The sequence below is a fragment of the Cynoglossus semilaevis genome, chromosome 15 (genome assembly GCF_000523025.1).
Source record: "Cynoglossus semilaevis isolate Cse_v1.0 chromosome 15, Cse_v1.0, whole genome shotgun sequence".
Taxonomy (NCBI): domain Eukaryota; kingdom Metazoa; phylum Chordata; class Actinopteri; order Pleuronectiformes; family Cynoglossidae; genus Cynoglossus; species Cynoglossus semilaevis.
Window position 1 is genome coordinate 1,973,550 of NC_024321.1, and position 14,082 is coordinate 1,987,631.

Genomic DNA, 14,082 nt, shown 5'->3' on the forward strand with positions numbered 1-14,082 from the left:
CAGCGGGAAGAAGAGAGGCAACTTTACCTCGGGATGACAGTGACACGGAGAGAGAGACACTGACAGAGAGACTAAAACGGTATGTGACGACGTTTTTTTTGAGGCTGCTCAACTCCGAGCGGTTTCAGTGCGCAGGAGGAAGACGGATAAAGCCATCAATTACTTTTCTGTTTTGTTCGATCGGCACTTTCACTGTCGTGTTACAGGCACTGTCCGGAAACAATCAGTTCAGGTATATAAATAAAAATTTACGGTACAAAATCTTTCTGCGTATCCAGTAAATATGTCATTCCTCAGCCCTAATATCGGCGGGTTATAGTCCGGTGCGGATTATATGTGTAAATTTATATATTTTTTTAAACAAATGATATGTGTAAATTTATATATATTTTTTTAAAAATTAGTGGGTGTGCGGCTTATATTCAGGTGCGCTCTATAGTCCGGAAAATACGGTAAACTAATAGGAGTGAAGAAAAATCCAATCACCTCTCAGGGTCCCTGTGGTCGACACACACGTCCATGAGAACGTTACACACAAAACTGTAGCGGTTGGCCGGGCTGTCGAGGATCTTGCCCACCATGGAGTGGTTGAAGTTGTGGGCTGACGGATTGGCAATGGCCTCCATCATGAAAACAGGATCCCACAGCATGTTGGAGTCCGACGGGTCGATGTTGCAGTAGATGGAGTTCTTCACTTTAGAACAAAACTCACTGAATGTGGAGGAAACAGAAGTGTAGAGAATATTCATGGTGAGAACAAATACGTCCGAGTTCATCCTAACAGAGCAGAGAGACCCATATCAATGGTACGTTTTGGATGCAGCCCAAAGATCAAAGCTGGAATTTTGAGTGGACTCTCACAGCTGCATCTCTGATTATTAAAATCGACAGCACAAAAGCCCAAGGGTAACGCTAGAAAGAGCTGGTTAACTGTAGTTTTCCCCCCCCTCAGGAACTGATCAGTCTTGAGGTTTTTTTTTATGGAGACAGTAAATGTGTTTCAACCAGAGGCAGAGAGGAGAATTGTACTTTTCTATCTTACCATTTTCTTTTTTTAAATATGTTAAAAATACATTTTAATGTAATGTGGGTCCATGGAGAAAAAGTTGATGAAAGATCATTTGCTAACTAGCAAACTAAGTTGCACAGCATTTGTAATGCTATTTTGAGCATGCTAGGAGGCAAAATAAATTACAGCCTAACCACAGGCCCAAACCTTTCTACTTTTAAACTGGGTGTTGATTACAGCAAAAATAGACTAGTTAATTATATAAATTCAAATAATAAACAAATATAAAGTACAAAAACTTCACACGATTTGGTTCATGAGTAAATTAACTGTAGTGATACATTTTCTATTTTAATTTTAATTTTATAAACATAATTGGCATCAACTGTCACTACATACATACTATTTGTAAAGTTTATTTACAAATAATTATTTTATTATATTTTTATATTTAAAGAATATTTTCTTTTATACTCAAAAAATATCCCTTTACTGACTTTCAGCTATTTTAAAAACTACCCCAAGATCTTTTCTCACCTGAAAATTTCACCAAACTTGTTCTTCAGGTGACTGCAGGAGGTGTAAAGATCGTACAGGTAGGCCAGGATGCAGCGCTCGGCCGAGGAACAGTCCGCTGGGTTCACGCCGGACTTCACCACAATACGTAACCTGTCACACGCACAAACACACACACGTATGAAGAGAACATCACAAACATGAAATGTGGATTTAATTGTGTCGTATTGAACTGACAAAAATGAACTGCAGCTACAGTTCAATAAAGTCAGTTGCAGAACGTCGTACAGAATATTGATAAAAACTCGTTTAAAAGTTTGAAAATTTTGTTAAAGGTCACAGACGAATGAGGCGACTTGTTAAGTCAAATTTAGGATTCATGAATGTGATTTGTGAACTATTACGGTAGGTTGTGTGTGTGTGTGTGTGTGTGTGTGGGCGGCGGTGAGCAAATCCCATTTTAATTAGAAATAAAAAGTGTTCCATTATGTAAGTGAGAAAACAATGAAGTAAATAAAACCTAAATCTTTCTGTCGCAGCTAATCCATAATATTCACTTTTATTATAGCAGCCTGCTGTAATCCCTCATCCTTCTGTGACGCTTTTGGCATCAAGTCACTCCTTAGACACTGTCTTAACAGAAAGTGACTGTAACAACTTCAGCAACAGAACGAGATGAAAAACCTCAGTAACACGGACCAAAAATATAACTGAGATCAGGCCAGGTGTCCCGTCTGCACCTCTGAGACAATATGTGCACTTATTAGACGTACACAGCAGAAAACTGCACTAACTTTTTTTAATTACTTTTAATTAAAATCTCAACTGATACCTTAACCCTGTCAACACTTTCATTGCCTGCAGAAAAAAGGGGCAAACTGTCCAGGAAACAACTGTCCTCTTTGGTTCATTTAATAAAAACTAGAAAAATCTAAGAAGCATAGGAGCCTGGCTAATTATTTACATGCACTCAAATGTAGCTGATATTATTTATTATGATGATTTTATGTTAGTGTGAGAATAATTTGCAGGCATTTAACTACGGGTGTCCGATATTAACTTTTTGCCAATATTCGATGTGCCGACATTGTCCAAACCAGGGGTGGCCAACCAGTCAAGAGCCACAATTTTTACTGTGTTACTGCAAAGAGCCACATAATATACAATACATGGGCACATGTGAACTGCCCCATCCCTTTAAAAGAAATAAAATAAAACTCTCCCATTATTTTTAAAACTTCCTGCGTACATCCTTTCATCTGTGCAAATTGGAGTTTCCCTAAGAAAATTTGCGTCAAGGCCCATCGGCATGAGATTCACAGAGCGTAAAAAAAACACAAACACAAGAGCCACATGAAACTGGGTAAAGAGCCGCAGGTTGGCCATGCGTGGTCCAAACACTTGATTTCCGATTCTGATATCAACTCGTAGCAATAAATGCAGCCGTTTGCGTTAAAGGTAGAGGACACATTTTTGTGTGCACTGGTGTACTGTCTCACAATAAAAACAATTCACTTTCACTGCAAAACTAATTTTAGGTCACATCATGTGGGCGAAACCTAGGCATTGCGTTTAAAAAAAAATCGATTCCGATGATATCGGATGGACAATATTATCGTACTTATTTGTGTTGACAAAAAAAAAAAAAAAAAGTTTTAACAATGTAAATAACGATTACGTTTGAGCCATACCCATCAAAAACTTGTGCAGTCTGCTCGGGATTGAGGATGAGGCAAGAGTGGTATCTTCTGAGCACAGCTACGATACACAGACACAGGCTGGTGGTGTAACTGCCCACCAGACTGGACGACTTGAGCAGCAGCTCGGCCTCCACCAGACTCAGCTCGTTCAGAAGCTGCCAATAAAACACAAACAAAACACAGGGAGTCACGACACGCCGGCGATCCCCGCGGATTGGGCCCTTAAATGCTGAGAGAAGCTAAAGAGAACCTGAATGGCAAAGTCAATGAGGCCGCTGATGTTGAGGGAATACTCCATGAGGTCGAAGATGAACTGAATGTGTTGGACCAGAGGAAGGTGGTAGGACATTCCTAAGGCAAAGCTGGTGATCTGTTCCAGGACGTTTCTGGAAACCTACACGCAAACAAAACAGCATAATGAAATGACGTGAACGACGTCTTTTTTTTCTTTTCTTTTTTTTTTACAGTTTTAGACTGCCTTTGTTTCGGCTTACCTGTGAAGTGACCTGGTGTTGGTCAAAGTGAGAGAGGTGCTGGAATTTGGAGAAAATATCTTCGGCGGTGGGGAAAGCTTCGGGCTTACTCCTCTTCCTCTTCTGTCCTTCCTCACCACCTGTAGAGCGGAGAACTTAAGATAAAGCAGCGTCTTGGGAAAATAACTCTGAGAAAAGAAACACTGCGCGCAGTATTTGTTGGAGAAATACTGTAGGACTCGAGGTCCAAGACGAAATAAGTTTAGTCTCAGAGTTTCTGGACCAGGTCCAAGTCACAGAGACTCACGTCAACGTTTGTGATGTCATATTGACTTAACTCCAAAATCTATCTGACAACTTCCGCTCCTGGTTACCCTAAACCGGGGGTGCCCACATTTTTTCAGCTTGGGACCAGACTTAAGCGATCTATCTACACTGAAAAAAAAATTGTAAAATATATATTTCTTTTACATTCATGTGATCTACTGCCAGATCCCAATCTAAACTCCGTGTAATCCCACATCAAAATTAGCAGCGTGTCTCAACATTTTACAGAAACGTATTTAGGATAAACCTCCTGCTTCAGATTCCTCCAATATTTAAAACGATTTATCAACATGAAGGCGTTGATATTCGACAGACAGCTGCAGGTGAAATTACACTTCATAAATTGTGAGACAGTTAAAAACTCGAAGGCAATTTTACCGACATCATTTTCATTCCTCAGCGTGATAAAAAGCTACAATAAAACTGATGAAATGTTTAAAAAAAAAACAAAAACTCTTCGACGACAGCTGGCTGAGAGACAAACCGCATCATCCACAGCTCCGGGTTCCGTGTAAAACTATCAGCCGAAGAGGGAAAACGACGGGAATCCGACATCAGTCAAAGGCTGGTGACACGAAGCCCCCCGAGCCTCACCTGTTTCTGCTGTGATTTTACGGTTCCGCACCTTCAGGATGTCTTTGGTGATTTTCTTGATGGTGTGCCTCGCCTCGTCTCGCAGTTTGCCCACGCCGTACAGAACCACCAGCCGTTGGTTGCACTCATGGCTGGCGCTCTCCTCCTGCGGGAAAGACGAACAAACAAATGCAAATGGGAGGTAATTCCAAAATGAACGCTCACCGACGTTCGACAATGCAAATGGGAGGTAATTCCAAAATGGAACTACTACTAACTCGTACAGCACGGCGGGAGTTGGTGCAAATACAATTCACTTCCAGGGCGGTTTTATCATCAAAAGCACATTACGGAGCTGTAGTAATACCGAGCCTCCTCACCTGTGGAATGGGAAAGTGAGTGGCGTACTGAATGTGCCGTGGTTGTTCGTACAGCTGAGGAAAAGCTGGGTCCAGGCCTTTGTCTTTACAGCCCGCCTTGTTGTCCTGGTCCAGAGCTGGTTTCTCAGGAGACGGACTGCCCTTAGACTCGCAGTGCATGGGAGGGGAAAACATCTGCATGGAACGAAGGTAACAAAAAAAAAGAAAAAGAAAAGAAAATAGAGGCAGGATTGAGCAGAAATCACTTGGAAGCTACAGCAGCACAGTTGCGATTAAAATACACTTGAGAACAGTTAAAGCAGAGACAAATGCACAAGGGCGAAATGTCAGCTCTGGCTTCGAATCGCAATGATAATTACTTTCTCAGGCCTTTTTAATCAAAACTTGTTAACTGATATACTGACATGTCTGTATTTCTCCGTTCTTTTATTTACCAGGGCTGTAAAAAGTGCAACTGTGACCGACGGCACTGTGTTCAAGACTGAGGATTTGCAATGCATTTAAAACTCCAAAGCATTTTTGCTGCTTTTTCTTTAAGTCTACTCAATTATATAAGGTGGGAAAAAAAAAAAAAAAGATTTTAACAATATTACGCTACAAGTTAAGGGCACGTCGCCTTCTTCTTGAAATAACAAAGGCAACTTTCATACAATAAACGCTTCAGATGTGTTTATATGATGACATGGATCCTGCGTATATGTCTCTGTATGCGCATACGAGTTAAAAAAATACTTTGTTTGCAATTGGCAATCAAGTGTGCAGCACTATTATTTACCTCATCAAAGTGTGCACTTGAGTTGTGATCAATCTCCATGGACTCTGACAGACCAGTGTCCTGTGAAAAACAAATCAGTTTTAGTCAGTAGTATGAACAGATAACACACAGAAACAGAAGAAAAAAAAAAGGAATGGATTTCTCCGTCGTGCCTCCATCTTCATGTTGCCACCCGCTTCCTGCTCTTTGCGTTCGGATTCGTCGGAGGGCTCGTCGATGGGGGAGCGAGGGCGCGGCAGGTGGGAGTCAGAGGCCAGGTCGCCGCGGGAGATGAGCGTGCACATGTAGATGTTGTGCGAAAAAACATCATGTCGGATGAGCTCGCAGAAGAGCAGGACCAGGTTGGAGAACTCCACTCGTTCGCTTTCATTTCCAGGCTCGGCTGCCGGGGGAGAGAGGAGCACGTGAATAATTGAGCCGAGAGAGACAGAAAACTCCTAATGAATATGCAGTGGCTCGTGGAAACAAAGGCAATCCAAGGAATCCGGGCTTTCTTCGAGAGCATCCGGATCATGTTCGATGCGTATGAAAATCATAACAGCAGAAAATTACAGACTTACTCAGCGTTGGAGCCTGAGTGTCCAGGAACTGCAGCAACACTTCCTGAAAGACTGGTAACGTAGCGGCAGAGAGGGAGCCTGAAGATACGGAGCCCTTTTCATCCACAACCTCTGACTCACCACATCTCTAAAAACATCACAAAAAAAAAAAAAAAAAAAAAATTAGCAGAGCAAACATAGTGGTGTAAAAAAACATCTACACACTGAAATATCGCGATATTTCAATTCACAAGGCTGTATCTGTATTCTATATAACAGTAGACATGCAAATATTTGTGGCGTTGGTTCATTTTTGTGTTGAATTCAAACCCCGGAATGCTACTTGATTGTACAGGGACTGCATATATTTGCAAGTATTTGAGGTTCTGAGTCAAACAATTAAAGTTTTTTTCATTGGTTTATCCGGAAATTCCTGCAAATGCTTTTATTTCTTCTCTGTTCCGATTTTAGTAACAAGCATGGAACAGCATCGCATGTTTACTCTGCTGACATTCTTCCTACAATCAAAATATTTAAAAAAAAATCCTCAATATATTGTTGTGCCTATAGTATCACTGCATATCACAAAACATCGTAATGTGATACGAAATGTATCGGCCGATTCTTGCCAACACAGACCCCCTAATAAGTGACGTGAAAATTTAAGGAACTCTTCTAAAATCAATAGCAGAGGCAGCCGTTTTCAAACAACAACGCGGTAAAAAAATCGGCCATTTTCTGCTTCGGCTGTAGGGGCTGGTGTGTTTAGCAGGGTCATGAGTCCAGGAAGAGCTAATCACTGCTGCTGCCTCTGACAAACACCTGGTGCTGTGTACGCTCCACAAACTCCAGCCTTGAAAAACTAGATTTGAAGTGTGTGTGTGACTGGAAATGAATGCCCTCTAAGCTGCCACGGACCTGTAGTTATAAAGTAAGAAGTACCAATGACCTCACAGGAAGTCCTTCCCGATCTAACAGTATTTTTGTGGCTGTGACATTAACCTGAAAAAAAAAGGTTGAAAGTTTCCCATCTTTTACCTCAGCTTCTATTTCTGCCTGTCTCTTCTCCAGCAGCTTGGCCACCACCATGGCTCTGTGTCTGCCTGAGCGTTTACAGCAAACTGCCCACTCGCACAGCAGACTGACCACGGCGTCGTCATCGGGAGACATCTGCACGCAAGGGGGAAAAAGTTACTGGGAAGCCAGCTTTGATCATCACAGGGTCGGTTATTACAGTTGTTAGTGGTCAGTAGATTCCCCAACGCTAATGACATTTAACAGACAATTCAGACATTTCTGCATCGCATGTTAGGGGAAAAAAAAAAAAATTGAAACAATATTTTATAGTGTTTACCTGTGAATTATCAGTATTTCACTGCAATAAGAGCAAAACATTACTTTACTAAAATTTTTAAAAAAATATTATTCCTTGAGACTATATAGTTTATATTGATATACGGAGGATATATAAACCATGTTAAAAAACATGGGCTGAGTTATTCATTGGCTTGTCAGATTACCAGCAAAAGAATGTGTTCTGTCAGGATCAATGAAACCCAATTCAATCCAAAGCGTTTGATAGGAGAAAGCGTTCTTACTTCGTGGCCATCTTTACTCTGTCCTGAGCCAAAGATGCGGTTGTAGAGCGAATCCAGCGAGTTGTTAAAGTCGGACTTCTCAAAACTGTGGTTGTCTAAAACCTCCAGGGTGTGAAGAACTCGTCCGATGGTGAACCCTGGCAACAGATAAACATCGTCTCAAGTGTCAGTCTTTGTTCCCTTCCGCGAAAAAAAAGCCCCGTGTGCTGTCGGCGAACGCCTGCGGAGATAATTAAAGTGTTTTCTTACCCGCCGTGGTCTCCTGGCACTTATCAAACGACCACCTGAACTCCACCGCCTGGCCTCGCTCCTTAATTTGCTCCTCTATTTCTCTCAACTTCACACGGACCTGTGGGTAACAGAGAGGTTCAGAGAAGGTAATCCTTTCATCTGGGAAATAAAAAGTCCCACATGATTGGGGAAAAAAGAAAGAAGCAAAAACTAATGGGAGAAATCACGGCCAGATTCTCTTCTGCTGTTTATTAGAGATTCTTATCTTCTTCCAGCTGCTCTGAACAATAATGTTGTTCAGACCTGGCAGGCTTCAGTCATAACTGAAAACTTGTTAACCCCTCTCTCTCTCTCTCTCTCTCTGGGTTGATTTTACTGCAATTACTATTTTATATGCATCTGGATTTTGTTTTGTTGCTGCAGTGAATTACTGTTCTATTTCGTTTTTATTCAATTACTCTCTGGAAAAGAGCTCTGCACATAAGGACCGACAAGAGAGAGAAACAGCTGGCTGAGCGTGGACGGCGCTACCTGCTGTGTAAAGGTTGTGTTGCCTCCCGGCATCGGTAAACTGGACGGAGCGATGGGGAGGAGGTCCAGAGGAGAACCAGTCTTGTTTCTGCTGTCTGTCAGGGAGTAATGCCACACCAGAGCGCTGGGGCAACACAACGCGATGCTCTGATGGCACAGAAAAGCAAGAAAAAAAAAAGAAAAAGAAATGACTTGTTTTAGGATTTCATTACAGAATGATTGGAAATGTCGAATCAACAAGAGCAGGAACCCGTTTATTTAACAAGTACAAATGATGATAATCTTGTTTTTGTGAAAAAAAGTTTTAGGTCACAGGCTTTTAGCCGAGCACTCATGCAGTCAACAACAGGGGTTTCCATGTGCGTTTATAGCACCACACTTCAGCGGGTGCAGTAATGACATCCTGCTCTTTGTTCATAAACAATAAACCTAATACACTGGAGGAGCTGCCCTCGAGCTGAACGGTGCACTCGCGATCTCGTCATCTCTGTAATCACTGCTAACTATCGGACTGTGACTGTACGTCAGTCAAATATTAACACTGACATTACCTGTAACATGCAGCTGAGGCCAAACACCAGGGGCCGGTGCTGTGGGCAGATGTAGAAATCAGTGAAGGGCGTCTGAGGCTGGTTTCCCCCTGCTGGCTGTGAGGTCGGGGTGGTGGGCAGGGCGCCGCCTTGCTGCGCCAGGATGCCGTGGCCCGGATGCCCTCCGGCACCGGGGCCGAGGCTCCCATCGCTGAGCAGCATATTGAGACGACGTGTGCAGAAGTAAGCCAGTCTCCGTGATAAATAGGCCGACTGTACAAATTGCCCTGAGTACTGCAAAGGAGAGGAGAGACACGTGTCCGGTGATATCACTATCACTCCTCATACAGTTAGGTAAAACTCAACAGCTTTTGAGGTCAAATCATTCATTTGTTTATTTCAAACGCCTGCTTTCGCTTTAAAATTATATATTTTTTTTTACAAATGCTAATGCTAATGCTAAAACGCTAATTTGAAATTAAGCGTTTGGACAATATATCAGACATCAGCAAAAGCTAACATTGGACATCCTCAGATTTAAGTTTGAATTTTACACCAATTTGGAATAAAACTGGGGTCTGTAGTTTCGGACCTTAAAAGCTAACACACAAATGTTAATTAAAATAGCGCTGTACCTGCAGCAGAAGAGGCAGCAGGAGTCGCAGAAGCTCGTCTTCGCCGGGACGCACCTTCTCGAAACACTCCAACACCCAAGTCAGGAACTCGTGCCTGTCCAACATGCCGTCCTGAATACACGCAAATTTACACACATTTTTAATGAGCTGAACGCGATGATCACAGTAGAGAAATAATACGATTCAGTGAATCCATTAACCTTCGTGACATTCATCAGTTATCTCTAATTGGAATCTTCTCCCAAATGGGATTATCCTTACAGTTTTGCATTAACAATTTGAACACACTTTAGTCTTTCATCCTATTACAGAATAACACACAGCTACAACAACCACGTTACTTTCTACACCACTGTTAAATATAGTTAGACATGTGCACACCTGTATATGTATTTGTAGGAAACATCCTGTATTGTACGGTTTGGGATGAATACCTGAGCTCGGAAATTGAACTGACCTGAAACATAAACATGGCCAGTTTCTCGTTGTACTCCCACTGCTTCGTGGCCGTCTCCACGTCAGTGGGAGTGGCAGGGAGCGGAGAGCTGCAGCCCTGACTGGGAAACTGTCGGTAAAACTCCGCCACTTTCTGAAGCTGCTCCCACAGGTACTTAGTGATGATCTGGGTCCATTCTGTAGCAAAGATGGAACGAAAATGAAAAATGCGTTTCAACAACACAGAGATGCTGCTGTTAAAAAAATTATGTCAACAAGCAACAAACCTAATCCCAACCCTTCCAATCAAATCACTCAAAACACCAACATAACCGAGGCCAACTGAAAGACTTTGGTGTTGCAAACTCAAAATCTGATTCGTTAATGAAATAATTACAACTGCCATTCAGTTTAGGGTGTTGATTCTGAAGGTCTTAAGGCAGAGTATAAATATACACAACTAACCAAGAGAGAACTCATAAAAAGATGAGAACTACTACTCTGTATTCCTTTATAAATATTCACGATAAATACATAAAAAAAAAAAAGTCACTAATTCTGATACTCAGTCAGCAGAGAAGGCTTTGCTAGCCTTGTCCAGTCCATGTATGCTAGCCTCGTCCACATCATTGTTCGGAATTCAAGCCTGAAAACGGCCGGTAATCACAGTCTGCTTACCAATACAAGGATCGATCACGTGCCTCTTCTTGACTTTAGTCTCGGTGATCGCAGCATGATACGCGCACGTCATCTTGATCATCCATGCCGAACGCATTACGGGTACCGAGTACTTGGCCAAGTACCCAAAAACCTCCTCCTTTTTACTGAAGATTGGAACCTGTGGAGAAAAACAGAAAACACACATTATGACTAAAACTGTTTACAGAAAACTATTTTCTTATCAACATGCCACGCGTTGCCGCTCTGTTTAATAAATGATGTTATAAAACCAAGCCGTAAAGCCTAGGGTATATTGGATAACTTCTATGTAAGTCTTGAAATCAACTGTAACTGAGCGTGAAGGGCACAGATCATCATCATCTTTATGGATGCAGATCCCTGTTTGTGAATGGAGTAGTTGTCAAAACTGGCTAACCAGGTTCTGGTCTCAACTGTTGCTTGTTATCATTAGGGAATGTGTTGAGTTGAGGATTTAACTGCAGGCAAAACGAAGTTTCCAATGTCAGCAAACGGTGCTTTCACTGGGAGCTGATAACAGAACGCTGCGTTCGCAGCAGTCGAGGCTGTTGGTGTTGGTTAATATATAAAATATACAAATGAGTGTAACCGTTTTTTAAGTTTACCTTAAGAAAAATTAAGTTATTTTAATCCAAGGACAGAAACACTTTTTGGGCTTGTGACTACTGACATATACTGAAAATGCTTAGTAAATATTGTACATAATAATAATATTTCTTGGTACTGATTAAATGCATGTAGCTGTATGGCATAATATGATTTAGTTTTCTATATATATATATGCATAATATTTATTTTTATTTACTCAAGCTTTGTGATCTTGTAGCATGTCAGGATCTACATATTTGGACTCCCAAGTAAAACAAATAAATGAGGACTGCAAATCATACTTCTTTTTTTTTTTTTTTTTTAAAACGTCCCAATGCCATCTAGAACAAGAGCATGTTTGTGTGCAGCAAAGTGTTTTCTTATCACTGCAGCACACCAGACCTGCACTTATCACCTCCTGTTGCTGTGAGCACAGACACCAGAGCTGACTTTAGCTACTACAGTCCTGGTACGGGGCAACAGTGTAGTCAGCACTGACAGCAGTTCAGATGACAGGGTTCAAAATGAAAAAAAAAAGTCCTCAAATGTTTAATATAACAGCAGTAATTCCACTGTGAAGTGACGAAAAGAAGATGCAAAACTTTTTTTTTGTTAGTTCATCTGTATGTCACCGACTTAGCCGTCAATAAAACCTAGATTTGAAAATTGGAATTGAATGCTTACTGCTTATTACCAAAAAAATATAATAAATAGATTATAATAAATATGAATTCAGAATAAAAAAAAGAGTGGGAGAAATATTTGATATATAAAAAAACAATATAAGAGTCAGAAATCAATAAATACAAAATCCAAAACTATTTAAAAAAAAAAAAAAACAACAACAAAATGTGCCTTCTATTATGTCAACGACGAGCTAAGTTCAGTAAACAAACAGCTAACGTGACAAACCTGATCACCTGAGAGGTTCCCGTAAACATGGCTGAACTAGAGCCACAGGTCAGGGAACAATGACATTCGGCGTACAGCATTACTTCTTTATGAAGTAAAGAGAGGAAGTGAGGTGGACAAGAGACACCATATATATACTCAGGAAACACAATCCCAAGCCAAGTCAAGTAGAGGGCAACTGGGCTGCCTTTGGTTTCTGGAGGACAGTTCACCTTCTTCATCTTCTTCTAACTGACTATTGGTATTTCCCCTCAGAGTGGACAAATACCTAAGAGAGTCGCTACGGCAAAAACAAAGGAGGTGACCACACCCTGACCCACAGGCAGAATGATGTGATCACCGGGGTCAAAATGATAAAGGGATGTTGTGTGCGAGTCACAATGGTGGTTTGATATCACCCCAGGGACATATTGACTGTGTCCCTCCTTTTTCCTTTACTTACAGTTAAAGGAATGTCTGTGTGGACACTTTATAGCGTTGGATTAATTTAATTTAATTCACTTTTATTTTCTTGAAGAATTCTCTTTCCTCCATGCGATGTTTGACGTTTCTTCGTGACTATAATTTATTTGTGAATGAAGGGAGATTTACGCCTGTCAACATGCAGATGTTTGTCCAAAACCACAAGGGAAATACTGCTCCATTTGCAGTAATGAAAGGAAATGTATACGAGATCAATTTGGTTATGGATCTGAAATATGCTTACTTGAAAATTAGCTAGCTAGCTAAACTGCTAGATAGATAGATAGATAGATAGGAGTAAGGACAACACCTTTTGGTGGAATAACCATAATACAATACTTGAAAAAAAGCCAGTTGTACACGCGGTTTTAACTGTGACATCTAGGGAAATTGCTAGCGGTGGCTGGCCACACAGACAGATAAGGAAATTGCTAGCGGTGGCTGGCCACACGGACAGATAGCTGGATAGCTAATGAGATAGATAGCTACTGAGATAGATAGCTAATGAGATAGATAGCTACTGAGATAGATAGCTAATGAGATAGATAGCTACTGAGATAGATAGCTAATGAGATAGATAGCTACTGAGATAGCTAACTAGATAGCTAGATAGATAACAAGATAGCTAGACAGCTAATGAGATGGATGGATGGATAGAAAAGTATAGCTAATGAGATAGATAGCTAATGAGATAGATAGCTACTGAGATAGCTAACTAGATAGCTAGATAGATAACAAGATAGCTAGACAGCTAATGAGATAGATGGATGGATAGATAGAAAAGCTAGTAGTAGATAGTTAAAGTAATGAAAAAAGTTAGTTTCTTGCAACGCGACCAGAAGGCTGCTGCCGTCAGCATCAGCCTTCTAACTCATCTTCAAAAAGAGAAAACGTGTACCCGGGAATTTATTGCCGTAATCGATTCATTTTATTTAATTTAATAGCCCTAGGATCAAATCCGACTGTGAGGTACCCACAGATTGCCACCCTGGAATATATATCGTGCACACGTGATATAACAAATAACCGCCGGCCGTCCGGCATCATTTGTTTTAAGATGATCGTTTCTGCTGTGAAACTGGTGACTGTATCGCTGCCACAGGATGTCTGTCTGTCTGTGAGAAATGTAATCACTTAGTCTGGTTCATATTTGCACGATGAGTGAAGGC

The 14,082-nt window shown here is 41.2% G+C and overlaps 1 protein-coding gene across 1 annotated transcript in view; it reads right to left on the minus strand.

The window, feature by feature from the left end:
• Window positions 1–14,082, minus strand: part of med12 (mediator complex subunit 12) — a 27,054-nt gene that overhangs the window by 8,981 nt on the left and 3,991 nt on the right. The window contains 18 exon segments of the mRNA XM_017039358.2: window positions 432–711; window positions 1,547–1,678; window positions 3,217–3,380; window positions 3,476–3,619; window positions 3,720–3,838; window positions 4,620–4,764; window positions 4,979–5,152; window positions 5,754–5,813; window positions 5,906–6,135; window positions 6,314–6,440; window positions 7,331–7,462; window positions 7,891–8,027; window positions 8,140–8,239; window positions 8,653–8,799; window positions 9,204–9,476; window positions 9,818–9,928; window positions 10,275–10,450; window positions 10,931–11,090. Of these exon segments, the coding sequence (XP_016894847.1) occupies window positions 432–711; window positions 1,547–1,678; window positions 3,217–3,380; window positions 3,476–3,619; window positions 3,720–3,838; window positions 4,620–4,764; window positions 4,979–5,152; window positions 5,754–5,813; window positions 5,906–6,135; window positions 6,314–6,440; window positions 7,331–7,462; window positions 7,891–8,027; window positions 8,140–8,239; window positions 8,653–8,799; window positions 9,204–9,476; window positions 9,818–9,928; window positions 10,275–10,450; window positions 10,931–11,090 (2,811 nt within the window).